General features: G+C 43.4%; 1 protein-coding gene across 6 annotated transcripts in view; it reads left to right on the top strand.

Moving 5' to 3' along the window:
- Positions 1–24,191, top strand: part of slc8a3 (solute carrier family 8 member 3) — a 482,997-nt gene extending 458,806 nt beyond the window's left edge. For all 6 annotated transcript variants that reach the window (XM_073040235.1, XM_073040234.1, XM_073040238.1 and 3 more), the window contains 2 exons: positions 12,671–12,943; positions 18,958–24,191. In XM_073040235.1, coding sequence (XP_072896336.1) covers positions 12,671–12,943; positions 18,958–19,334 — 650 coding nt within the window. In that variant the 3' untranslated portion in view covers positions 19,335–24,191. The remainder of the gene's footprint in view (positions 1–12,670; positions 12,944–18,957) is intronic.
- The last annotated feature ends 1,182 nt before the right edge of the window (positions 24,192–25,373 follow it).

Genomic DNA, 25,373 nt, shown 5'->3' on the forward strand with positions numbered 1-25,373 from the left:
ATCATTGGAGAGAGTCCAGAGAAGATTTGTGAGGATGATTCTGGGAATGAAGGGGTTGGCAGCTTTGGGTCTGTACTCACTGGAATTTAGAGGAATGCATGGGGATCTCATTCAAGCCTACCGAATGTTGAAAGGACTAGTAAAGGTAGATGTGGAGGGGATGTTTCTTCTGATGGGGGTTTCCAGAACTAGAGGGCACAGCTTCAAAATTGAGGGGCAACCTTTTAGACCAGAAGTAAGAGGATTTTTTTTTGCCAAAGAATGGTGAATCTGTGGAGTGCTCTGCCACAGACTGCAGTGGAGGCCAAGTCCTTGGGTACTTTCAAAGCAGAAGTTGATAGATTCCTGATTGGTTGGGGCATCAAAGGATATGATGAGAGGGCAGGTGCGTGGGGTTGAATGGGATCCAGGATCAGCCATGATGAAATGGCAGAGTGGTGTCAGTGGGCTGAATGGCTTAATTCTGCTCCTATGTCCTATGGTTTTATGATGTTATAGGCATCACTGAATCATGGCTGAAAGATTATAGCTGGGAGCTTAATGTCCAGGGATATACATTGTATTGTATTGAAAGGATAGGCAGGAAAGCAGAGGGGACAATGTTGCTCTGTTGGTAAAAAATGAAATCGAATCATTAGAAAGAGTTGACATAGGGTCAAAAGGTGTTGAATCATTGTGGATGGAGCTAAGGAACTGCAAGGGTAAGAAGACCCTGATGGGAGTTGGTTACAGACCTCCAAACAGTAGTAAAGATATGGCCTACAAATTACAACAGGAGGTAGAAAATGCATGTCAAAAGGGCAATGTTACTGTCACCAGGTGCGAATGTGGCCCAAGTGTGGAGTGAGAGACACTGAAGCGGGTAGATATTTCACAGACTTTAATGTGAACAATGTTAAAGGGAAAAGACAACAACAAACTCTAGGTCAACCAGGACCGTTAGCTAAAACTCTCAAATGGTGAACGAAGCCTAAGAACAACTAAGAATAAAATGAATACCGCTAGTCTTCAGAGTCGGTTGACCTGACTGTCCAATTTCTCATGGCAAGGCGGAATGCAGATAACGAAGCGTAGCTATGTCCAAGTCTCGACAACTACTATGACAGAATGAATGGAGTTAAGTACTATCACAATTAAAGCAATAATTAGCTGATACATGCATATTCATGAGCGCAATTGCCAAATCTGATGTGCTGCGGAATCTGTGGTTGTGACAGGGCCCCCTTCTCTAGGCACAGCCCCTGAGGTGCTACAGACCTGTGTCTGCTGGAAGTCCCGAATGAGGGACTTATCCTTCAGTGATGCTGCTGAATCCGTGGTTGCGACATTTACAATAGTGATGGGGGATTTCAATATGCAGGTAGATTGGGAAAATCCGATTGGTGCCGGATTACAGCGGGAGCTTCTAGAGTGCCTACAAGATGGCTTTTTAGAGCTGCTTGTGGTTGAGCCCGGTAGAGGATTAACTTCTGGATCGAGTGTTGCGCAATGAACCAGAATTGATTAGAGAGCTTAAGGTAAAAGAACCCTTGGGGGAAAGTGATCATAATATTGAATTCACCCTGAAATTTGAGAAGGAGACGCTAAAGTCAGATACATCAGCATTATAGTGGAATAAAGGAGATTACGGAGGCTTGAGAGAAGAGTTGGCCAGAATCAATTGAAAAAGAATACTGGCAAGGATGACGGCAGAGTAGCAATGGCTGGAATTTCTGGAAGCTATTCGCAGGGCTCACAATATATACATCCCAAAGAGGAAGAAGTATTCTAAGGGAAAGATGACACAACAGTGGTTAACAAGAGAAGTCAAAGCCAACATAAAAGCCAAGGAGAGGGCGTATAATAGAGCAAAGTTTAGGAGGAAGTTAGCAAATTGGGAAGTTTTCAAATTCCAACAGATGGCAACTAAAAAGTCATTAAGAAAGTAAAAGTTGAATACGAAAGTAAGCTAACCAACAATATTAAAGAGGACACCAGAAGTTTCTTCAGATACATAAAGTGTGAGGCGGGAGTGGATATCAGACCACTGAAAAATAGTGCTGGAGTAATGGGAGACAACAAAATAGTGGATGAACTGAATCAGTATTTTGCATCAGTCTTCACCGTGGAAGACACTAGCAGTATGGTGGAAGTTCCAGGAGTCAGGGGGCATGAAGTGTGTGAAGTTACCATAACTCAAGAGAAAGTTCTTGGGAAAATGAAAGGTCTGAAGGTTGATAAGTCACTTGGTCCAGATGGCATACACCAAAGAGTTCTGAAAAAGGTGGTTGAAGAAATCGTGGAGGCATTAGTAATGATCTTCCAAGAATCACTAGATTCTGGAATGGTTCTGGAAGACTGGAAAATTGCAAATGTCACTCCACACTTCAAGAAGGGAGAGAGGCAGAAGAAAGGAAATTATAAGCCAGTTAGTCTGAACTCAGTTGTTGAGAAGACGTTGGAGTCAATTATTAAGGGTGGGACCGCAGGGTACTTTGACGCATATGATAAAATAGGCCATAGTCAGCATGGTTTCCTCAAGGGAAAATCTTGTCTGACAAATTTGTTGAAATTCTTTGAAGTTACAAGCAGGATAGACAAAGGAGAACTGGCAGATAAATGTGTGGCTAAGAAGCTGGTTCAGGGGTCAGGGCTTCAGGTTCTTGGATCATTGGGATCTCTTCTGAGGGAGGTTTGACCCATACAAAAGTGATGGGTTGTACCAGAACCAGAGGGGGACCAATATTTTCAAGGGCAGGTTTTTTAGAGCTGTTGGGGAGGGCTTAAACTAATTTGGCAGAGAGATGGGAACTGGAATGAAGGAACTCAGGATAGGATGGAAGGTAAAGTAGCGAAGATAGCATGCAGTCCGACTGTCAGGAAGGGTATTCAGATTATAGGACATCGGTTGATGTTGTGTACTTGGATTTTCAGAAGGCCTTTGACAAGGTGCCACACATGAGGAGGCTGCTTAACAAGCTACGAGCCCATGGTATTACAGGAAATATTCTAGCATAAATAAAGCAGTGACTGATTAGCAGGAGGCAGAGAGTGGGAATAAAAGGAGCCTTTTCTGACTGGCTGCGATGACTAGTGGTGTTCCACAGGGGTCTGTGCTGGAACTGATTCTTTTTATATTATATGTCAATGATTTGAATGATGGAATTGATGGCTTTATTGAAATATTTGCAGATGAAATGAAGGTAGACGGTGGGGCAGGTAGTTTTGAGGAAGTAGAGAGGCTACTGAAGGACTTGGGCAGATTAGGAGAATGGGCAAAGAAAGGGCAGATGGAAAACAGTGTTGGGAAGTGTATGGTCATGCACTTTGGTAGAAGAAATGAAAGAACTGACTGTTTTCTACATGGAGAGAAAATACAAATAATTGAGGTGCCAAAAGGACTTGGGAATTGTGCAGGTTCCCTAAAGGTTAATTTGCAGGTTGATTCTGTGGTGAGGAAGGCAAATGCAATGTTAGCATTCATTTCGAGAGGACTAGAGTATAAGAGCAAGGATGTAATGTTGAAACTTTATAAAGCACTGGTGAGGCCTCACAGAGTATTGTGAGCAGGTTTGTGCCCCTTATCTTAGAAAGTATATGCTGAATCTGGAGAGCATTCAAACAAGATTTACGAAAATTATTCCAGGAATGAATGGCTTGTCATATAAAGAGCTTTGATGCCTCTGGGCCTGTATTCACTAGAATTCAGTAGAATGATGGGTGATCTCATTGAAACCTATCGAATGGTGAAAGGCGTTGATAGAATGGATGTGGAGAGGATATTTCCAATGGTCGGAGAGTCTAAGCACAGAGGACACAGCCTCAGAACAGAGGGTCATCCTTTTAGAACAGAAATGAGGAAGAATTTCTTTAGCCAGAGTGTGGTGAATCTGTGGAAGTCTTTGCCACCGGCAATTGTGAAGCCCAAGTCTTTATCTATATTTAAGGCAGAGATTGATAAATTCTTGATCTGTCAGGGCATGAAGGGATATCGGGAGAAAGCAGGCAATTGGGGCTGAGAGGAATATTTTATCAGCCATGATGAAATGATGGTACAGACTCAATGGGCCAAATGGCCTAATTCGGCTCCTATATTTATTGCCATGAGTGACCATGGAGGCCAGGTCATTGGGTGTATTTAAGGCGGAAGTTGATAAGTTCTGGGTTAGTCAAGGCGTGAAAGGTTACAGGGAGAAGGCAGGAGAATGGGGTTGACAGGGAAATGGACCAGCCAGGATGAAATGGCGGAGAAGACTCGATAGCACTAATTCTGGTCCTGTGTCTTATGGTCTTATAACTTACTGTAATCCTTCTAGTGAAGGTAATCCATTACCACCACTTACGTTCAGAATACTAGGATTTGGACATTGCAGTGTTGAAGGGGTGATGTTTCCATATGACTCTGATCTGTGACTGTTTAAGGCAGCTGGATGATGTCCCAATAAAGTGACCTGCTTTATTTTCCTTTTCTGTCATTATGCCTACTAAATGACATTGACACTGCACTCATCTAGGTTTATGCAGACGTATCAGTCACAGACCAGGTCGGAGATGGGAGGTTTTGGGGTGTCAGGAACTGAATCATTCACTGTAGAGTTATCAGGATCCAACTTGCTGTTGTTTCCCTGATCCAGCTAAGATTCTTATATCTCCTGTTACAAAGGCTCCTGCTTCTGTGCATTCTACGTTATATTTTTATAATATAATTCTACTTGATTTGTTTGTGAGATTTTGCCATCTGTCCATGTGTGTATGAATGGAGATGTAACATAATATCGAGGCACTAGAAAATTGGCTTATATATGTCTGGTAATGAGAAAATGAGGACAATGATATGGATTGCTCCTGGCAGTCTTAAGATATTGTCTGGATCGACCTTACACTCAGCCAGAAGTTATGTAGGGAACTACCGGCTTCCTCCTTGTGCCTGATGAAATTCAGAGGTCCAAGGTCCAACTGACCTCCTGCTCTGCCTGGAACCTACTGAAGATGCACCTTACATCTGGCTCCTCAGACTTATATCTAACTGGGTGAAAGCCACAAACCCCTGCCCCACTCCACACATTCATATGAAAGTCATGGTAGCTGTAACAAAATTAACTGATTTGCTTGTTTTACGTTATTTTGATTTCTTTTTCTAACTAAAGGCTTAAGTTCTTTAATTTTTGTCCTGCTAAACTTCATTTGTTTCACTTAGTTACATCCGTTTGGACAGCTTTGAAATGCTTTGGTTGGAATAATTTAAAGAACGGTTTAGATGCCTTTGAAGGCAGCAAGCTGTCAAAGACCTTAAGTGCATTTTGGGGATGGGACTTCAAAATCCAGTACCTGAGAGTGACTTGGAATAGGGACCTCACTCTACCTCATGGCGATTAGTTTGGCTGGCCCTCCATAACCAGTATGGTACAGTACAAGTGGGTAGTGAGCCCAGGCAATGGATAAATCCAGGACAGCCTTGCCAATTATTATCAATTGTAAATAAAGGCTTTATTTGCAGTTAAGGAGTTGTAAAACGTTGAGAATTATACAGGGTGACCTGGTGGAAAAAACTATGTTTGATTTTCTTTTAGGGCAGATGGACTTTTGAATAATTTACCTCTTTGCATCAAAGTATTCATGAATGTCTGCTAATTATGCACAAACTGCAGAAACAGTTGCTCTGTTCTTTTTCAGAGCCAAATAAAGCAGCTGCAGTTCCATTTACTTTCCGTTCCAGGACATCTCAAATGTCCTCTTTCTTTAAGAATCGTGGTTTCCCTTCTGCCGTCATCAATGATGCCCTCACCCGCGTCTCCTCCATTTCCCGCACTTCAGCCCTCACCCCATCCTCCCGTCACCACAACAGGGACCGTGTCCCCCTTGTCCTCACCTACCACCCCACCAGCCTCCGGATCCAGCATATTATCCTCCACAGCTTCCGCCACCTTCAACAGGACCCCACCACTAAGGACATCTTTCCCTCTCTACCCCTCTCTGCTTTCCGCAGGGATCGTTCCCATTCGCAACTGCCTGGTCCACACGTCTCTCCCCATGGATCTTCCACCTGGCACTTATCCCTGCAAGCGTAAGTGCCACACCTGTCTCTGCACCTCCTCTCTTACCACCATTCAGGGCCCCAAACAGTCCTTCCAGATGAGGCAACACTTCACTTGTGAGTCTGTTGGAGTAATCTATTGCATCCAGTGCTCCCGGTGCGGCCTCCTCTACATCGGTGAGACCCGACGCAGATTGGGGGACCGCTTCATTGAGCACCTCCACTCTGTCCGCCACAACAGACAGGATCTCCCGGTTGCCACCCACTTCAACTCTGCTTCACATTCCCATTCGGATATGTCCATACACGGCCTCCTCTACTGCCATGATGAGGCCAAACTCAGGTTGGAGGAGCAACACCTCATATACCGTCTGGGTAGTCTCCAGCCCCTTGGTATGAACGTCGAATTCTCCAACTTCCGGTAATTCCCTCCCTCTCCCTTCCACCATCCCACTTTCAATCTGCCTCCTCTTTTAGCTGCCTATCACCTCTCTCATGATTCTGCCTTCTTCTACTACCCATAGCGCTTTCCCCTTTCATTCCTTCTTCACCTCTCCGGCCTACCCCATCCCTGCTTCCCCTCCCCCACCCCTTGATCTTCCCTCTGATTTATTTTTCACCTGGCACCTTCCACCCTCCCCCCACCTTCTTTATAGGGCCCCTGCCCCCTCCCTCTTCAGTCCTGATGAAGGGTCTCAGACCGAAACGTTGACTGCTCATTTCAACAGATGCTGCCCGACCTGCTGAGTTGATCCAGCTTGTTTGTACGTTCCATTTATTTGTCTTGTGACTTACCTAGTAAAATATGCAAGCTCTACTCTGTGCTGTAACCAGACCAAATCAAACAACTCAACATAGGCTAAAGTGGTGAGTGAAGGGATTAGATTGTGACACTCCTGCCGAAGGCAGACAATTTTTTCAGAATGTTGTGTATGTGTTTTGTCATGTTAAATCTTAACCCAAATGGAGAGATGTCTGTTCTGCTTGAAAACTGCAAATGTGGCACTCACTTGTCAGCTTCTCAGTGAATAAGCATGCCGTGATCACCTGGGAATTCAGAGGGTCCGCTGAAACTAGCCATGGGATAAAATTCCAATGATCCTGGGATGTGACCTCAGTTTAATTTTCCTTCATTATTTTAAACTATTATTCCTGCTTCTGTCTGAAATCATTCTGAGATATAATAGAAAGGGAAGAGGCTTGACAAGGTGGTACTGTAGTATATTGACCATTCAAAATTTGCCCTTCCACCTGAATTCAATTCATGTCAATTTGAAGAAAATCTGCTCCGACCAGCTGGGTGAATAGGTGCTTTGTTTTGGACCTGTGTAATTCAATTCCCAGTCGCAGGTTGGAATAAACTATGGAAAATCGAAATACAATTGATTCCTGTTAATTGGGACACATCTGAACCAGTAGATTTTGACCTTATTAAGCGGCTGCCCCAATTATCTGAAGTTTCATGGAAATAGTTAAGAAGGTATAAAAAACAGACAAGCTACTGTTTAACTGAATAACCAATTATGTATTTACTTGAAATACAGAACAGATTAGAACACTACCAATGCTACTACAGTACTATAAAATGTTCCTCATAGTTAGTGACAGAGGAATTCATCAGTGTATGGGGTGTCTAGGAAGGGTTAGTACCTCTGGTCCATTCTGGGGCAGCTCACTGACCTTTGGTCCCCACCAGACACTCAGCTCTCACCCGTGGCTCCAAGTAGCTGTTTGCACGCAACAGCAGCCACACTGCGGTACACCGCTTCAACAGGCAGAGTAAACCAGGTGAAGGTAGCTGGCAACCCTCATGCTCCGCGGAGTGAGATGGAGACATTCCTGTCCCAGCATGTGAAGTCAGCTCCGTCTGACTGGAATACCAAATTTCATCCATCAGGCATAAAAGTTGAACCTTCCTTTCATATGCAGAGTGTTGAGTGCCTTTTGAAAGATCTTATAATTATTTAACTGTTTCCAAGTTATTATGCAATCTGGACATTCGAGACTTTATTTATGTTAGCCAAATGCTAGATTCAATGTGGTGAGATAAATGTGAAATGTCAGTTGGTTGGCTATATTATCCTAAGATAACCTCACACCCATTGAGGCAAGAAGGTATTCGTGGTGTGAAAACGTCAAGGAAGATTATTCCTCACTCCAGTTAATTCACCCCAGTGAATGTGCAACATTTACAGCTTTCAGTTCATTACAATGGGTTTCTGTATCACCGGATTCTACCTCTCACGCCAGAGGCCAATTAACCAACCATCCCGTTCAACTTCATGATGCAAGTGAAGTAGGAGCACCTGGAGGAAACACACATCGTCACAGGGAGAACTCCAAACAGGTAGCACTGCAGGTAGCTTGAGCTGTAAGGCAGCAGGTCTAGTGAACTCCTCGATCTTTGCTGATAATTATTTCCTGCTGAGTACCAGAACCCATGGCTCTAAGATCTGCTTTCTTGGACCCCAGGATAAATATCAAGAGCTGCAGAGCTGATAAGGATTTCTGCCAACAACAGGTCATTAAATTAGTAGCACAGGGGAGGTTATTTAATTAGTAACACAGGAAAATATGAACTCAACAAGGGAGGAGCAGGAGTGGACTTCACCCACCAGCCAGGATTCAACTGCTCTTCTCTGCAAGTTCACTGTAGCCCTCAGTCAGCATCAGATTATTATTACTGGCGTATGACACGAACTTTGTTGTTTTGCAGCGGCAGCAAAAACATAAAAATCTATAAATTACAAAAGATAAACATTGCAAAAAAAAAGAAATAATGAAACAGTGCTCCTGAGTTCTCCTAGCCCTGTGGACAGGTTCCAGATCTGTTTATCTATGGAACCTGTCCCATCCATTCTTGAGTAATCCGGACTCATGAAAGCATTCTGGTGACTTTACAAATTGTGAGTCCTCACTGGCCAACAATGCACTTCCCTTATCTCGCATCTGCTTGGCTTCCCTTCGCTGTGAGTTTACAGATACGGGAAGTGCTAACTAGCAACACTGGGGACATGGGAAGCTTCTTAGAAAACAACGCTTTCATGTGCAATTCTGCTCCATATAATAGCAACTGAATAAAAGATATCATCCAGAATAATACAGTAGCCTGCCACGCAAGTCTCTTGCTCAGTGGTTGCCCATTGTCTTGTTCTGAATTAATCATTGATATAGAAGTCTGTGTTTCAGAGAAACACACAAAACGCTGGAGGAACTCCGCAGGTCAGGCAGCATCCGTGGAGATGAATAAACAGTCAACATTTCAGGTTGAGAGCCTTCTTCGGGACTAGAAAGGAAGAAGGAAGATACCAGAACAAGGCGGGGGGAAGAGGACTAGCTAAAAGGTGATAGGGTGAAGCCAGGCGGGTTAGAAAGCTAGAGTGTTGGAGAGAAAGGAATCTGATACAAGAGGAGAGTGGACCATTAGAGAAAGGGAAGAAGGAGAGGCCCAGGGGCGGGTGATAGGCAGGTGAGGAGAAGAGATAAGGGGCCCGTGGGGAATAGAAGAGGGAAGGGGGCTGGAAAAGAATTACTGTACAGAGAAATTGACGTTTATGCCATCAGGTTGGAGGCTACCTAGACAGAGTATGAGGTGTTACTCCTCCACCCTGAGAGTGGCCTCATTGTGACAAAATTATGACATGTTGGAATGGGAAAGGGGATAGGAATTAAAATTGTTGGCCACAGGAAAGTTCTGCTTTTTGCAGATGGAACAGAGGCGCTCTACAAAGCAGTCACCCAATTTACGTTGGTCTCAGCAATGTAGAGGAGATGGCATCAAGACCACCGGATGCAATAGGTGACCTCAACAGATTCACAGGTGAAGTGTTGCCTCACCTGGAAGAACTGTTTGGGGTCCAGAATGGAGGTAAGGGGGGGAAGTGAATGGGCAGGTGTAGCATTTCTGTTGGTTGCAGGGATATGTGGCAGGAGGGAGATTAGTGTTTCATGCTATTTTTGAAGCTATTGTAAAAGCCAGCCAAGATTATCAATGACCCTTCTTCATATGAGCTTCCACTTATATGGCATTTATGACTGTACTTTACAATTAAACACCTTTGCATACAAATGTAATAAAGTTGACAACTGATAATGCAAAGTTCAAAGTAAATTTATCATCAAAGTACATATCTGTCACTTTACACAACTCAGATTCATTTTCATTAATAGAAGCAATGAAGGACTGCACAAACCGTTTGCAAAAGACAACATTGATTTATTGGCGGATGTCATAGCAAGGACTGGGTCTCAAGCACGGTGTCCCCTGTTTGCAGCTGCCTAGGAGGGAGGTGCACTCCACCAGAGTGGTGGTGGTGGTGGGGGGGGGGGGTGCGGTGTGGTCTCCAAGCTGGAGTTGGTGCTGCACCCCAGTGTTCGCTAAAGCATTCGACTGCAGACTGCCGCAACATTCATGGACTCAAGGTCTTGGCCTATATATTTTTTGTGTGACTGTATTTTGCTCCAGCACCCAGGCCATGCCCTTTTCTCACTGTGACCATCAGGAGGGAGGTACAGAAGCCTGAAGGCAGACACTCAGCGATTCAGGAACAGCTTCTTCCCCTCTGCCATCCAATTCCTAAATGGACATTGAACCCTTGAACACTACCTCACTTTTTAATATATATTATTTCTATTTCTTGCATGATTTTTAATCTATTCAATATACATATACTGTAATTGATTTACTTATTTATTATTATTATTATTTTTATTTTGTTTTTCTTCTTCTATATTATGCATTGCATGGAACTGCTGCGGCTGGGTTAACAAATTTCACGACACATGCCAGTGATAGTAAACCTGATTCTGATTCTGATATTTTATATGTGTTTGCTACCTTATATGTGCCTTATGCTGTGTATGATTGTCAGTACTGTGTTTTGTGTCTTGTCTCTGGAGTAATGCTGTTTCATTTGGCTGTATGCATGGGCGTCATGTTTGGCTGAATGACAGTTAAGCTTGAGAAAGGAAGAAAAATAATAATAAATAAATAAATAGATGAGCAATAAATATCAAGAACATGATGAAGAACTCTTTAAAGTGAGTCCGTAGGTTGTGGAAACAGTTTAGTAATGGGGCAAGTGAAAATGAGTGAAGTTATCTCTTCTGGTTCAAGGGGCATTGTTTGAAGAGGTGGTAAGGACCTGTAGGAGTTTACGTTTTCAGCTGATTGACAGCATCTCCAACAGTCCAGCAATGCTTCAGGATGAAGGTGGAGCGTCAGCCAGGATTACTTGCTCAAACCTGTGGAGTGAGGCTTGAATCTACACTCTGGATGTGAGGCAGACTCTGCAATTCTGCTGCTTGTTTGACAATTTTCTGTGGGGCTGACTGAAGTAGCTCTTCGATCATTTGACACCTTTCTCCATTGTTTACTTTACTCATTTATTGGCAAGCCTATTATTCTCTATGAGACTTTATAAATACTTGGAATATTTGAAGCGGATGCAACAGCAATTTAAATAAAGCAATGACTTTATAACAGATGTTCCAACACCTTAGCAACAGCTTTGGGTCTGTACTGAGAGCTTCAGAAAAATTAAAGCTGACAGGATGGATGGCAAGGTGAAAAGCTTGAAACCCATACATTCCAATGGCATTTTTAAAAAAGAATTAAGTACTTGCTTTGTCTTTATGCCTTTGTCTCTCCTTCTCTTCTGAAGGTGGTTATCCATAGGCACTGTCTGACCTCCAGTGCCTCATAGGTGGGAGAAGGTAAGGGACAGCAAGTTGTTGAATTGTAGAGGAAAGTTGCCTTAATTAGGCCTCCATTCAGTGTGGCCTTTGCAGATAGTAGTCAGAATTTGCTGCCCTTCAGTCAGTGGAACGTGAGGTTGTTATTACAATTTGTTTGGGGGTGGGGTAAGGAGGTGGGACGGGTGTGTGGGGAGGATAGAGTTAGTTATTGTGCTCACCAGTGCTTATGCAGATGCACTTGGTTCTCCACTTACAGTTCCACAGTCAATGTGTGGAAGTAGCTATAACCATCTCCCCTTTGGTAAGCCTTGCCCCTTGCTGTCTTCCATCTGGGTGTAGATCATGTCATAGAAAGAGCAAGAAAACCACACTTAGCAGGTCAGGCAGAATCTGCACTGGGAAATAGATAATCAATATTGTGGATCGAAACCCTTCATCGGGACTGAAAGAGCAGAGGGGAGAAATTCAGTATAAAATGTAAGTAGGGTAAGAGCTGGCAAGCAAAGGGTGGATCCATGTTAGGTGGGGTGGTTGGCAGATGGAGTCAGGAAGTGGAGGCAACAAAGGGCTGCAGAAGATGTAATCTGAGAAGGAAAGAAGGTGGACCATGGAGCCAAATAAGGGCAGTTGGGTGGGGAGCACATCACTTTCACCCTCCTATTGTTTGCCAGCTCCTGCCCCAGCCAACCCCCTCATTTTATGTCAGCTATCTCCCTTCTGACTTACAGTCCAGATGAAGGATATTAGACCAAAACATCTGTTGTCCTTGTGTCAGCCATTAGAGCAAAGATACTGGTCCGGCTTCATTGGCCCCACACTACCAAGGGTGTACCCCTCCATTCCCCAGCCATGAGATTGCATAGGAGGTATTCCCATGAGGTCCACTTGCTTGTTTGGTGTCTGATTCCCCGTTGACTTAAATGGCCTTCCACCCCAACCAAGCTCTGATATCTCTGCCAGGTGATGAAGAAGATGAAGATACAGGGGAGGAGAGGCTGCCTTCATGCTTTGACTACGTGATGCACTTCCTGACCGTCTTCTGGAAGGTTCTGTTTGCCTGCGTACCGCCCACTGAATATTGGAATGGATGGGCCTGCTTCGTAACGTCCATTCTCATCATTGGCATCCTGACAGCCATCATTGGAGATTTGGCCTCTCACTTCGGTTGCACCATCGGCCTGAAAGATTCAGTCACTGCTGTGGTATTTGTAGCTCTTGGCACCTCAGTACCTGGTAAGTAAACAGCAGACGTAACTGTAATTCTATTTGATTTATTTGCTGTTCACTTTTCACATTTCCCTTTAGAAAGCACTCCATGATTATTTTAATAGCGAACTTCAGTTGATGTGAAATGTCAGCATTTGTGCAAAAGTGTTCGGAACATATATATAGCTAGGGTGCCTAAGATTTTTGCACAGCACTGTATTTGTCAATGTGGAGAAGAGAGCAAGTTTGTAAATTGGGTGGGAGCCAAGGATGATGGAAATGGAGAGGTGGAGTGTCGCGAGAGGAGTGTGGGACGGGTGGCAGAGGACTGCCAGGGCAGAGGGTGGTGTGGGTGCAGACACACCCAGCCCTGAGACACCAGGCAACGCCATTTGATTCCAAACAATTGGTTTATTGGTCATCACAGAATGTCTCTCAGCTGCTTCTCCCTCCCTCCCCTCTTCCTTCCCCTTATTCCAATCATAATTCCCCTCTCCCTGACCCCTTCCCACTCTCAGTTCACAATAGAAACCCATAGCACAATCAGGTTTATCATCACTCACATACGTCATGCAATCTGTGTTTTTTTGCGGCAGTACAGTGCAATACATACAATTACTACAGTACTATACAAAAGACTTAGGCTTCTTAGGTATATATACTGTATGTGCCTGAGACTTTAACACAGTACAGTATATCATTCCTCCAAATCACAGGTATGTTTCAACCTGCTTTCAAACTAAATTATGTCCTTCAGTGTTGGTTCTATGGACAACGGAACACTCATTTTGCACTCAGCAAGATCCCACGGGCCATTTTGATCAAACACCTCAATAATGCACCTTATTACTCTCTCCATTCCACATAGCTCATGTCTGTTCCTCAGGCTAAAATCAGAAGGAAGACAGACAGGCTGGAAACACTCAGCAGGCCAGGAAGTATCTGTGAAAAGATAAATAGCTAAGCTTCAGTTGTGAAATCCTTTGTACGGGGAAGGGAGTGCATATGACAGTGTTCTATTATACAGCAGTGATAGTTCAAGACATTTTAACAGAGGTGTGAACCACCCATGAAGGTCAACCAGTTCTGAACAGAGGAGCTTGAGTTGCCTTCTCCTGCTTTTCCTTACAGTCTGTAATAGTTTCCATCTTGTGAGAGAAGTTTGAGAGATTTAAAAAGGCTGAGATATTAACACTGAAAAAGTAAAACTCTGCTGATACATTGCAGAAGTATGATAAATTTTCAGAATGCAGAATCATGCAGCAGTTGGGGACCTTATAAAAGTTATTATTTAGCTGTTCCAATCTGTTTGCAATAGCAAGCGAGAGCTAACCACCATTCATCCTGGATATCATTATGTGCCATGTTGCATGACGTGGGCGATCGTGATCTGCCATCTGTCTTTAATCTGAGATGTTCTAATAAGCTCTTCAAAAATTTTGCCTGTCACCCCCCGTTGATGTAACTCATGAATGTCGATCACGACCTTTTCTTCCATCACTTTTTCCCAACTCTTTCCTCAGTACGTACCCCAGAAATTCCATCTGCCGCTTCCGGCACTTTGCAACATCGTCACCATTAACTAAATTATTCACCAAAGTTAAATCTGAATCATCAGTTTTCCAATTCGTCCATTAATAAGAATCCAGAGTAGCCTCCCCAGATCCACAGGGAGATTGATGTAATACTGAATTTCAATAATTAGGCAGTAACACTCACTGAAACTGCTGGCACTCCTTATATTCCCTAAATCATCCGTCTAATTGTTTTGACTTTGTGTTAAGTGATGCAGCCCACGTTTCTTTATTTCTTATTGTCACAGAGTGATAGAGAACTACAGCACAGAAGAAGGCCCTTCGGCCCATCTAGTCCATGCTGAGGTGTTACTGCCTAGCCCCATCGACCCAAACCTGGACCATAGCCCTCCATACCCTCCTATCCATGTACTTATCCAATCTTTTCTTAAATTTTGAAATCGAACCTGCATCCACTACTTACTTTGGCAGTTCGTTCCACATTCACATGACCCTCTGAGTGAAGAAATTCACCCTCAGGTTCCCCTTTCACCTCTAACCTATGACCTTTAGTTTTAGTTTCACCCAACCTTAGCAGAAAGTGTCTGCCTTTGTATTCTTAATTAATTCCTAGCAGTGTAGGGAATTTTTAAATAAATTATCATTTTTATAAGTTTTTAAAATTCTTTGAACCTATTGAAACTACATTTAAATAGCTCCAATTATGTCAGAAGTATTTAACTACTGAAAGCCAAATGTAGTTGAGACCTCAGACTCCACCACCTGAACCTCCGCTGTGACTGGAGACACAAACTGATCTCACAGAAGGGCTGCAACAGCCAGGTTGACCAGCCTCATGGAGGTGAATGAAATAATTCTGTCTCCAGGGTTTACGAGCGGCAGAGTAGCAGAGCCACACGGTCTCACAGCTCTATTGATTCAGGATTTGACCCTGACCTCTGAGTGGAGCTTGCTTGTTTCTCCTGAATGTACTGGTTTGCTCCAGCATGCCAAAGTTATCAGGCTGGGTGGGTTGATTGACTGCTGAAAATTTCACCAAGTGTGTAAGCGAGTGGTCGAATCTGCAGGATTGAAAACATGGGGACTTTTTAAAAGCAACACAAGGAAATCTGCAGATGTTGGAAATTAAAGCAACACAGACAAAATGCTGGTGGAACACAGCAGGCCAGGCAGCATCTATAGGATGAAGCGCTGTTGACGTTTCGGGCCGAGACCCTTCGTCAGGACTAACTGAAAGGAAAGATAGTAAGAGATTTGAAAGTAGTGGGGGGAGGGGGAAATGCGAAATGATAGGAGAAGACCGGAGGGGGTGGGATGAAGCTAAGAGCTGGAAAGGTGATTGGCAAAAGGGATACAGAGCTGGAGAAGGGAAAGGATCATGGGACGGGAGGCCTAGGGAGAAAGAAAGGGGGAGGGGAGCACCAGAGGGAGATGGAGAACAGGCAGAGTGATGGGCAGAGAGAGAAAAAAAAAACTAAATATATCAGGGATGGGGTAAGAAGGGGAGGAGGGGCATTAACAGAAGTTAGAGAAGTCAATGTTCATGCCATCAGGTTGGAGGCTATCTAGCCGGTATATAAGGTGTTGCTCCTCCAACCTGAGTGTGGCTTCATCTTGACAGTAGAGGAGGCCATGGATAGACATATCAGAATGGGAATGGGATGTGGAATTAAAATGTGGCCATTGGGAGATCCTGCTTTCTCTGGCGGACAGAGCATAGTTGTTCAGCGAAACGGTCTCCCAGTCTGCATCGGGTCTCACCAATATATAAAAGGCCACACCGGGAGCACCAGACGCAGTTTACCACACCAGCCGACTCACAGGTGAAGTGTTGCCTCACCTGGAAGGACTATCTGGGGCCCTGAATGGTGGTGAGGGAAGAAGTGTAAGAGCAGGTGTAGCACTTGTTCCGCTTACAAGGATAAGTGCCAGGAGGGAAATCGGTAGGAAGGGATGGGGAGGACGAATGGACAATGGAGTCACGTAGGGAGTGATCCCTGCGGAAAACAGTGGGGGGGGGGGGGGGAGGGAAAGATGTGCTTCGTAGCGGGATCCTGTTGGAGGTGGCGGAAGTTAGGGAGAATTATACGTTGGACCCGGAGGCTGGTGGGGTGGTCGGTGAGGACAAGGGGAACCCTATCCCGAGTGGGGTGGTGGGCGGATGGGGTGAGGGCAGATGTGCAGGAAATGGGAGAGATGCGTTTGAGAGCAAAAAATGGGATTAACATTGTATTAATGGTCGTTGGCAAGGACTCAGTAAGTTGAAGAGCCAGTTTCTGAACATACGCCGTTATAGCCGTGATTTGGCTGCGATTGTGATGCAGGCCCTTATAACTTGCAGTGCCGTTCAGTAATTAGCTACATCTCACTTTCCAGCATTGCATTTTCTTTGCTGTCAAAATCACTTTCTTCATGCGGCTGCACTGCTGGCTGTTTGAAATAGCCAGAAGCAATAACAGCCTGTAATAACGCCCAGATCCGTACTTTCAACCTTGGATTCATCCTTGTCTATTGTTACTCTTTTCATCACACGGGCACTGTCCTTACCTGCCACCACTGGCTCATCGTCTTTCACATTCTTTAACTTTGTGACGTCATCTGTGGAAATCGCTCATTTCCACACGCCCATCAATAATACCCCACCTTTCCCTGCCTTTCAACATTTACACTCCCTCTGTGTCCAGCACAGAGTTTCGGACGAGACTTAATTGACGTGCTTGAGAGTACTAAAGTAGAATAAGAATAGCACATACTTAAAGAGAATGTTTACGAGGACATTGCCAGCAATTGAGGACCGGAGCTATAGGGAAAGGTTGAATAGGTTGGGATTTTATTCCCTGAAGCATAGAAGAATGGTGGGAGATTTGATAGAGGTATACAAAATTATGAGGGGTATGGATAGGATAAATGCAAGCAGCTTTTTCCACTGAGGTTGGGTGAGACTTGAACTAGAGGTCAGGGTTAAGTGCGAAAGGTGAAATGTTTAGAGGGAACATGAGGGGAAACTTCTTCACTCAGAGGGTGGTGAGAGTGTGGAATGAGCTGCCGGTGTAAGTGGTGGATTTGGGTTCAATTTCAACACTGAGGAGAAATTTGGATCAGTACCTACTGTAGATGGGAGGGATGTGGAGTGCTGAAGTCCGAGTGCAGATTGATGGGACTAGACAGAAAAATAGTTTGGCACAGACTAGATGGGCCAAAGGGCCGGTTTCTGTGCTTTAGTTTTCTATGACTCTATAAAGTATTGTATTCAGTCCTGGTTGCCTCAATATCTGAAGGATACGGGAGTCTTAGGGAAGGTGTGGAGGAGATTTACTAAAATGATCAAAGAACCTGTCTACAGCAAACTAGAGCTTTTCCATTGGAGCAACAGGGTACTCCAAGAGGATGAGTGGAGACTTACTAGAGGTGAATAAGATTATGAGAGGAATAGAGTGGGCAGCCAGCACCTTTTTCCCAGGATAGTAGTGCCCCAAACCACAGAACATCTGCTTAAGGTAAGTGGAGAAAAATGTAGGTTTTTTTTGCACAGAGTGGCAGGTGCCTGGGTTATGGGCTGTATGGGAGGGAAGGTTTATATTGATCATGGAGTAGGATTATATACAACATTGCAGGCTGACGGTCCTGTGCTCTACAATGTTTATGTACTGTATCTGGAGAGTTGGGCTGTATATTGTAAGTTGTCAAATCAAGTGAAAGCAAGTAACAGCTTATCAAATAAACCAGAGAGATATGAAGATGGCAAGTAGTCAACTACACATTAATTATCCTAATGTAAACTCTGGAAAAACGGTGTGACGGCAGGGAAGCACCTGAAACGCATGGTGTTGATCAGAATCTTAACAAGCTAGAGACACAGGGAAGTCTGCAGAGGCTGGAAATACAAAGAAACACACACAAAATGCTGGAGGAACTCAGCAGGCCAGGCAACACCATGGAGAAGAGCAAACAGTCAACGTTTCGGGCCTAGACTATTCTTCAGGACTGTGAAGGAGGAGGGCAGATGTGTGAATAAAAAGGTGGGCTCGCTGGAATAGGGTCAGGAGCCAGCATTCAGCCCTTTGGGCTGAATACCTTCTTTCTGTGTGGTTACAATCATGGAACAAGATTGGGCATATTCTGGGTTTTTCCACTGAAGAATAGATGAACCTCAGTTGCAGATTTCTGGAGAGCTACAGACAAATTGGTGGAAAGAGTTGATGTAGTACAGAGAATTGTGTTAAAATATCTTTGATGGTAAAACATGGGGAGTCAATTTGACTAAATAGTTCAATTGCAGAAGAGAGTGTTGATAGAGAGGAAACACAGAGTGGGAACTGGGGAGCAGCTTCAGAAGAGGCCCAAGTTTGAGGGATTAGATATAACACCACAACTTCATATATTCAATGTGAAAATGTAAGTCACTCATTTTCCCCATCATTATTTTTGGCCTGACTTCAGCCAATGAATGTAAAAGTTGTTTACCTACTCCTGTTTTGATCTGCTGCACCTTGTGTTATCCCACAGATACCTTTGCAAGCAAAGTGGCAGCCTCACAGGACTACTATGCAGATGCCTCCATCGGGAACGTCACTGGAAGCAATGCAGTCAATGTTTTCCTGGGCATTGGATTGGCGTGGTCTGTTGCTGCCATCTACTGGGCATCCCAGGGCAAGGAGTTCCGAGTGGAAGCAGGCACCCTGGCCTTTTCTGTCACTCTCTTCACCATCTTTGCTTTCGTCAGCGTGAGCATCCTGCTGTACAGGAGGCGGCCGCACATCGGGGGAGAGCTTGGGGGTCCGCGGGGACCCCGCATCGTCACCGCCGCCATATTTGGTGGATTGTGGTTACTATACATTCTGTTCTCTTGTTTGGAAGCCTACTGCTATATAAAGGGGTTCTAAAGCAAAGGGGACTTTGTGCTACCCCCAAAGAGACACATCACTTGAATCTCTTCGAACACAATGCAATACTTGCCAACAATATTCCACTCTTAAAAGGAACACTGGAGATGGTCCCATTGAAGAGGGCAGCACATGTCCCACAATTAAATAAAAACATGACATTTTGTAGAGGACAGTCCTGTGTCTTCATCAGTCGCTCCTGAGCTTTCTTGCCTTACTGAAGGGTTTTTATGAAACTAATGCTAGGGGAGGGGTGGGTTGGGTTGGGTAGTGCTTAGGTCCTGTTGGGTTATCTGAATTGAATTGGATGAAGGATTGTTTAATTGGAGTGTCAACTAAGGAAGAAAAGATCAGCAATGGGAACTGCGGTTTGTGAGTATTGCCCTGCTGTGTCTCCATAGCAATTACTGTGTTCAGTCCTTCCTCCTGAAAGTAAATCCGCCCAAAACAAATAGTCTCAAAGAACAAACTGGATGGCATTTACATCGCAGGCTGGCAGTGGGATCCACTTGCCCATAGCAGAGACCTGATTTAATTTAATTACAAATCCTGTACGCTGTTTTAATGTAGCTTGCTTGCGTAATCACGAATGAGAAGAACCAAGACAAGCACATGGAAGGCAAAAGCTGAGCTCAAACCCTTCAGAATACTTGTTCAGCTCTTCATGAATTGGTGCACCGGGTTGCGATGTTAATTCTGCCTTGCCATTTACTAGGAAAAAGACAAGTAGCATTCAGAGTCTGATGGATTAGTTTAATTTTCCCCATAATTGATCTGGAATGTTGGAACAGAAGCTAACTCCTGCCACTCACTCAGTTCACAGCTAGAGCCATCCTTAATTCCAATTGCCTGGAATGTAATAAGTGGGACGAGAGTTGCGGAGAGTAGTGGAGGTGGCATCACGTCTGATATTTTTATTTTATTTAATCTCAGGAGGTGGGCATTGCCAGCAAGTCTGCTATTTATTGTCCAGTGTGAATTGTGCTTAAGAAGCAGATGGTGAATTGCCAAATTGTGGTGAATGTACTCTTTAAAAGTGCAATAAATCTGAGAGGCCCAGGATTTTAATTTCATAATCTTACTGGGCACTGGGACTTGGGCGCACATCATTGTGGCAATATTCCCCTGTATTTATGGTCCACGGGCAAGAGGCATGGCAGGTGCTGCTGAAGAAGCATTGGCAGGTTGCCACGGCGTGTGTTATGCACACAAGTATGGAGAAGCTGTAGTGGAGGGAGTGAGTGATTAAATTGGAAAGTGGATTGCCGATAGGATGGGGCACTTAATCCTGATGGTGTTGAGGCTCTTGAGTGTCTCTGATACCATGTTCATTTAGACCACAACATCCGGGTTGTGATTTGTGAATAGCGCAACAGCCTTGGGGAGTTACAAGGTAAGACACTGTAATCTGTTTTCATAGGCTTGGTTTTTGTGTGGCTGGCTCATGTAATGTTTCTCTTTAATGGCGACCCCCAGGTTGTTAATGGTGGGAGAGTAGATGAGCGTAATGCCATTACATCCCAAGGTAAAGCTGTTAGAGCTGATCTTGTTGGAAATGGTCAAAGTCTAATACTTGTACAATGTGACTATTATTTCAGAACTGCTCAAGGCTGATTATTGCAGAAGACTTGCTCAAAGTAGGCACAGAACTGATTGTTGTCTGGGGAACTGCAAATAGAAGGGAACTTTGAGCCACCATCAGCAAACTTCCCAACTTCTGCGATGAAAGGAAGATAATTAATAAGGCAGCAATGACATCAGGCTGGAACGCTGCCCTCCAGGACATACGGGAGCTAGGATGATTGTCTCTTGTTAGTAGGTCCCCTGGATTCCCATTGACTCCTGGTTTCTCAAGACCTTCCTGTGTGACACTTGGTTTAAAACTACATTGAAATGAAGAGCAGTCACCATCTGGAATTCAGTGCTTGGGTCTTTGCCCGAGCATCCCCTTTACTTATCATAGAACATTCAGCTGCCTGATCGTCCACAACCAGCGCTGCAATCTTAGCAACACAAGACGCCGAATGCATTATACAGTGTAAACATTTCACCTGGGTCATGGTTGGGGGAAGCAAACAGCACAATTATTAGGTCCGTGCTCACAGCAACATCAAAGTACGCTTACTGTGAAAATGAGATCTAATAGACTGGTGACATTAAAGGTTCCAGGAGAAAGTGCACACTACGTCTTGAATGCAAAATGCCTAGGATGACAGGCGTAGTTGTAAAATAGATACTCAAAAGTGCTCTTATATTTCCTGCTGTATGTCTTCTTCCCAATGTTCTTCAGAGAAAAACAAAAGCCCATCCTACAAACGCATAGTTCATTTACTTGCTGGGGTAATTACGTTCATCGTTTTGTTTAGCCTAGTGCTGTTCATGCTGATGAGTTGATTGGATTGTTGTTTATGTCCAAATAATGAATCCTCTTTTTTCAGAGAAAGTCTGCATGGAAAACTCCAGTGTATTTATGTGCATATCTTTCTTTCTGACTCGAAAAGGTTTGAGTAAAATTACACAAAAAAAGAACTGAATTGCAAAAAAAATATTGATTTGCTTTAAACATTTTTCCTTAATTAGTTGAAGTTGTTCTAGGTTTTGAAGTGATAATTTGTAGTTGCGTTGACTGCAGTTGTTTCTGATTTAGTTGCACTCCAGTACACATGACAGTGATGGAGTTAATGTTTCTGTTCACTTGGCAATGCAACTGGTCTTCTTTGCGCAATCATTTAAGTTTTACAGCTTTTTTTTGGTAAAGGTAGTTTGTACATCTTTAATATCCGGGGGGCAAAATGTGCAAACCTGTCCATAGCCTTGCATTGCACTCATGTTTAAGGTAATTTTTGGGTAAGCCTTTGCCCCTTGCTCTTCCCCAATCCCCTTGGACACATCATTGCAAAGGTCGTAAAGATATCCATCAGAATAAGTGTCTTTGTCCCATAGAAACAGATCAAGTATTCTGAAGGTATCTAAAAGTATTCCAAGATTATATTTACGAGCAAGATCCTTGATGTAAATCTTTACCCTAATTCCAACTGCTCACAGCCCCTTTCCTTCGTCTCAATAATGGTACAAGTGTAGCTGTTAACAATTGGTACTTTCACCCAGCTTGGACATGGAGCAGGCAATTACCCTGAGAGATTATAGCACCTAAGAATTTAAATGATGATGGCTGTGGGTATGTGTTTTCTCCACTGTGGCCTGACTAGATCAAGTGTTTTACTTCTAAATAGTACAGGAAAAGAGGCCCCGCTTTATATCCCACAGATGTATTCCACCGTTCACTCAATATAGGAAAAAGATTTCATGCAGTAAATACTACTTAAAACCTCTTTCTATACACCAGAGATGCCCACTTTATATCACATGGTCAAACACTCGTAGTTTAGATGCTGATGTCGTTAAGGGTGAATATAATATCTTTAAACCTGCTATTCTCTCCCAGGTGACTCTTTATACAAGCCGTCGGATGACATTTTATACAGATTCTCAACTAACCCTTTCTGCAGAGTTTTTCCACTCTAGCCAGATTCTTTATACAAAATAATTCACTACAGACAGTACCTTCAAGGCCTTCTTAGGCCTCGAGGATATACTGTAGGCATGACAAAGATAAATCTTTTAGACATAAATGGCCCCTTTATACAAAGACTTTGTGACATCCGACTCTTTATATTGAATAACTCAGTGAGGGAGAGCCCTTTATTAATGTTGTAGTTGTACCCTGTAGCTGATCATTTATCCTGGTGAAACTGCTGTAAATTGTATCATTGTACATTGGTAAGGCAGTATCATTTGCAGATTCAAAATTATTTCAAAGGCAAGCTTAAGATAATCTCCACAATGTGTCAAAAAGAAAGAATAGAAGGCTAATTAATTCAACTCTGAAAAGTCTTCTGAAGCAATGAGTACATCATCTATCTCAGTTCCTGAAAGTAAAGATGGGGTAGAGGGTTGGAGCGGACAGAATGGGAGTTGGGCATCCAGGAGATATCTGGTGGATTTGGATTGGTCTAACATTGTCGGTAGCAAATCAGCAGACTGCGTTATATTTCTCCATTAATTTCTATTTCCATTGGCTTCAATGGAGAAGTTGGACTAGCTGCCGACCTGCCTGTTGTATTCTGTCTCACAAAGTTGAGATCTACCCACACATGCTTTCATTTTTCCCATGAGTGAAAGATAGTGTTTTGAAGCATTGTTACTTTTCATGTAGTATAGGGTCGTGCAAGTTCCATTTTCTTGGAATGACTTGGCATCCCACCAGACTCAGTCGCAACCAGTTCAATTCTGGAGCCTGAAGATGATGGAAAGCAAAGACCAGGCAGTAGAAACAAAACTTCTCAGCTCTGGACTTGCCCACTGCCATGACAAGTGCAAGCAAAACACAGATTGGTTTTCCACACAAACACACCACATTCAAGTTAGAAACCATTTGTAGGTAGTGGTGTTTGTAACCAATTTTCTATCCTTTGTCTGCATGCTTTGCATGTTGCATTGACTGGAATTGTTTTCTCTTTCCTTTCCACTGTTGTCTTCTGATTTTTTTTTTCCTATTGCTTTCTTTTACTGCATCAAAGAGATTCTGTACACGGTACCATGAACTTGTAGCCTAGCTACTTGAAGTAGTTCCATTTGCTGTGCATTGTGTTCTTGACCATCATGGCTAGATTTGGTAAAGGCAGGATTGCTCACCGCGAAGTACTTCTTTGGGAAAACTTTCGGTAACTGGGTAATGGCACTGCCTGTTCGCCTGGTCCCTTAGGTGTAAACACCCCAGAATTGCATTCAAAACTGCTTTGTACAGTAATCTGAAGGGAAAATGTGTGAACATTTACAATAAAAGACTGAAAACCACTGAAGTATTTGGTGTGTTCTCTGTCCTAGAGTGAATGACTTTCTCAGTCCTTTCATGTGTGGACATAAAAGTTCTGTGTCTATTTCAGCATATAACAGACGAGTTCCCTTCAGCTTTCAGACATAGAATGCATCTTATCTGATCAGTTTCTTGTTCCTCTCTGGGCACAAACTGGCTGCCACATTTCCTTGCAACGTGAAATTGAAAACATGTCAAGGGTGCTTAATTGGCAGTGAAATGTTTTGGAATGCCCTGGGTGCATAGCACTACACAGATGCAAGTTTTTTTTTAAGCTTAGCCTCTTATTAAATGTGCTAAGGTTGTCAGGTCCTGCCCGCTCTCTCAAGCCATGTGGAGGATCATGCGGAAGGACCGTGTGTTGTTCAAAATAACAGGCGATTTATTAAAATAGATAATCTACTTGAGCACAAACTTCTTACAGCTATTAAATCCTCAGATTGCACAGAAACTTGATCAACAGTAAAACTAGGTTTTGACAGCAGAATAATGGTTACAGAAAGGCTTAATTAAGTAACAAGTTAGGTCTCGATTACAGAATAAAGTGATCATCCAAAAATCAAATTCAGTTAATAATAAATCCAATTTTCTATTACAACAATTAATAAAATTTCTGAAACTTGGGTGTAATCGCAGCTGCATTCCATGCTTCCGCTTTGAGGCTTTGCCTGTGGCTCCTTGTTACCACATTAGCACCAACCACATCCCTGTTTAGGAGTCATTAGCTTTTCTTTACTTTCCCCTACAACACCATGGTCATGCAGAACCTTTGGGTGGTAGGTAGTACACAACATTATCATCATTATCCTCCTAATCCCAGCCATGACAAGTTAAATAAAATCACCTCCAACTGTTATTGCCAACGTTGACCACCCCCTGCACAGTAATTTTGTCATAATCCACTTTCTGTCCAACTACAGTATATAAACTTGACACTAGAATGAAACACCTTTAGTTTTACAGTTATCAATAAAGGGCTGGATCTGGATTTACTGTGTTTAATTCCTGTACTTACAATATACTATTGTAGTTGGGACATTTTTTAAATTTCAAAAATAAACTATTCATAATAAAAAAAATCTACTAAGGAATAAAGACTGTGCATAGCTGTCTACATTCTTACTTTTGCTTGGTCACTTTTGCTGGTGTCAGGTTTCCTGGGC

Source organism: Hemitrygon akajei, chromosome 3, assembly GCF_048418815.1.
Source record: "Hemitrygon akajei chromosome 3, sHemAka1.3, whole genome shotgun sequence".
Lineage (NCBI taxonomy): Eukaryota > Metazoa > Chordata > Chondrichthyes > Myliobatiformes > Dasyatidae > Hemitrygon > Hemitrygon akajei.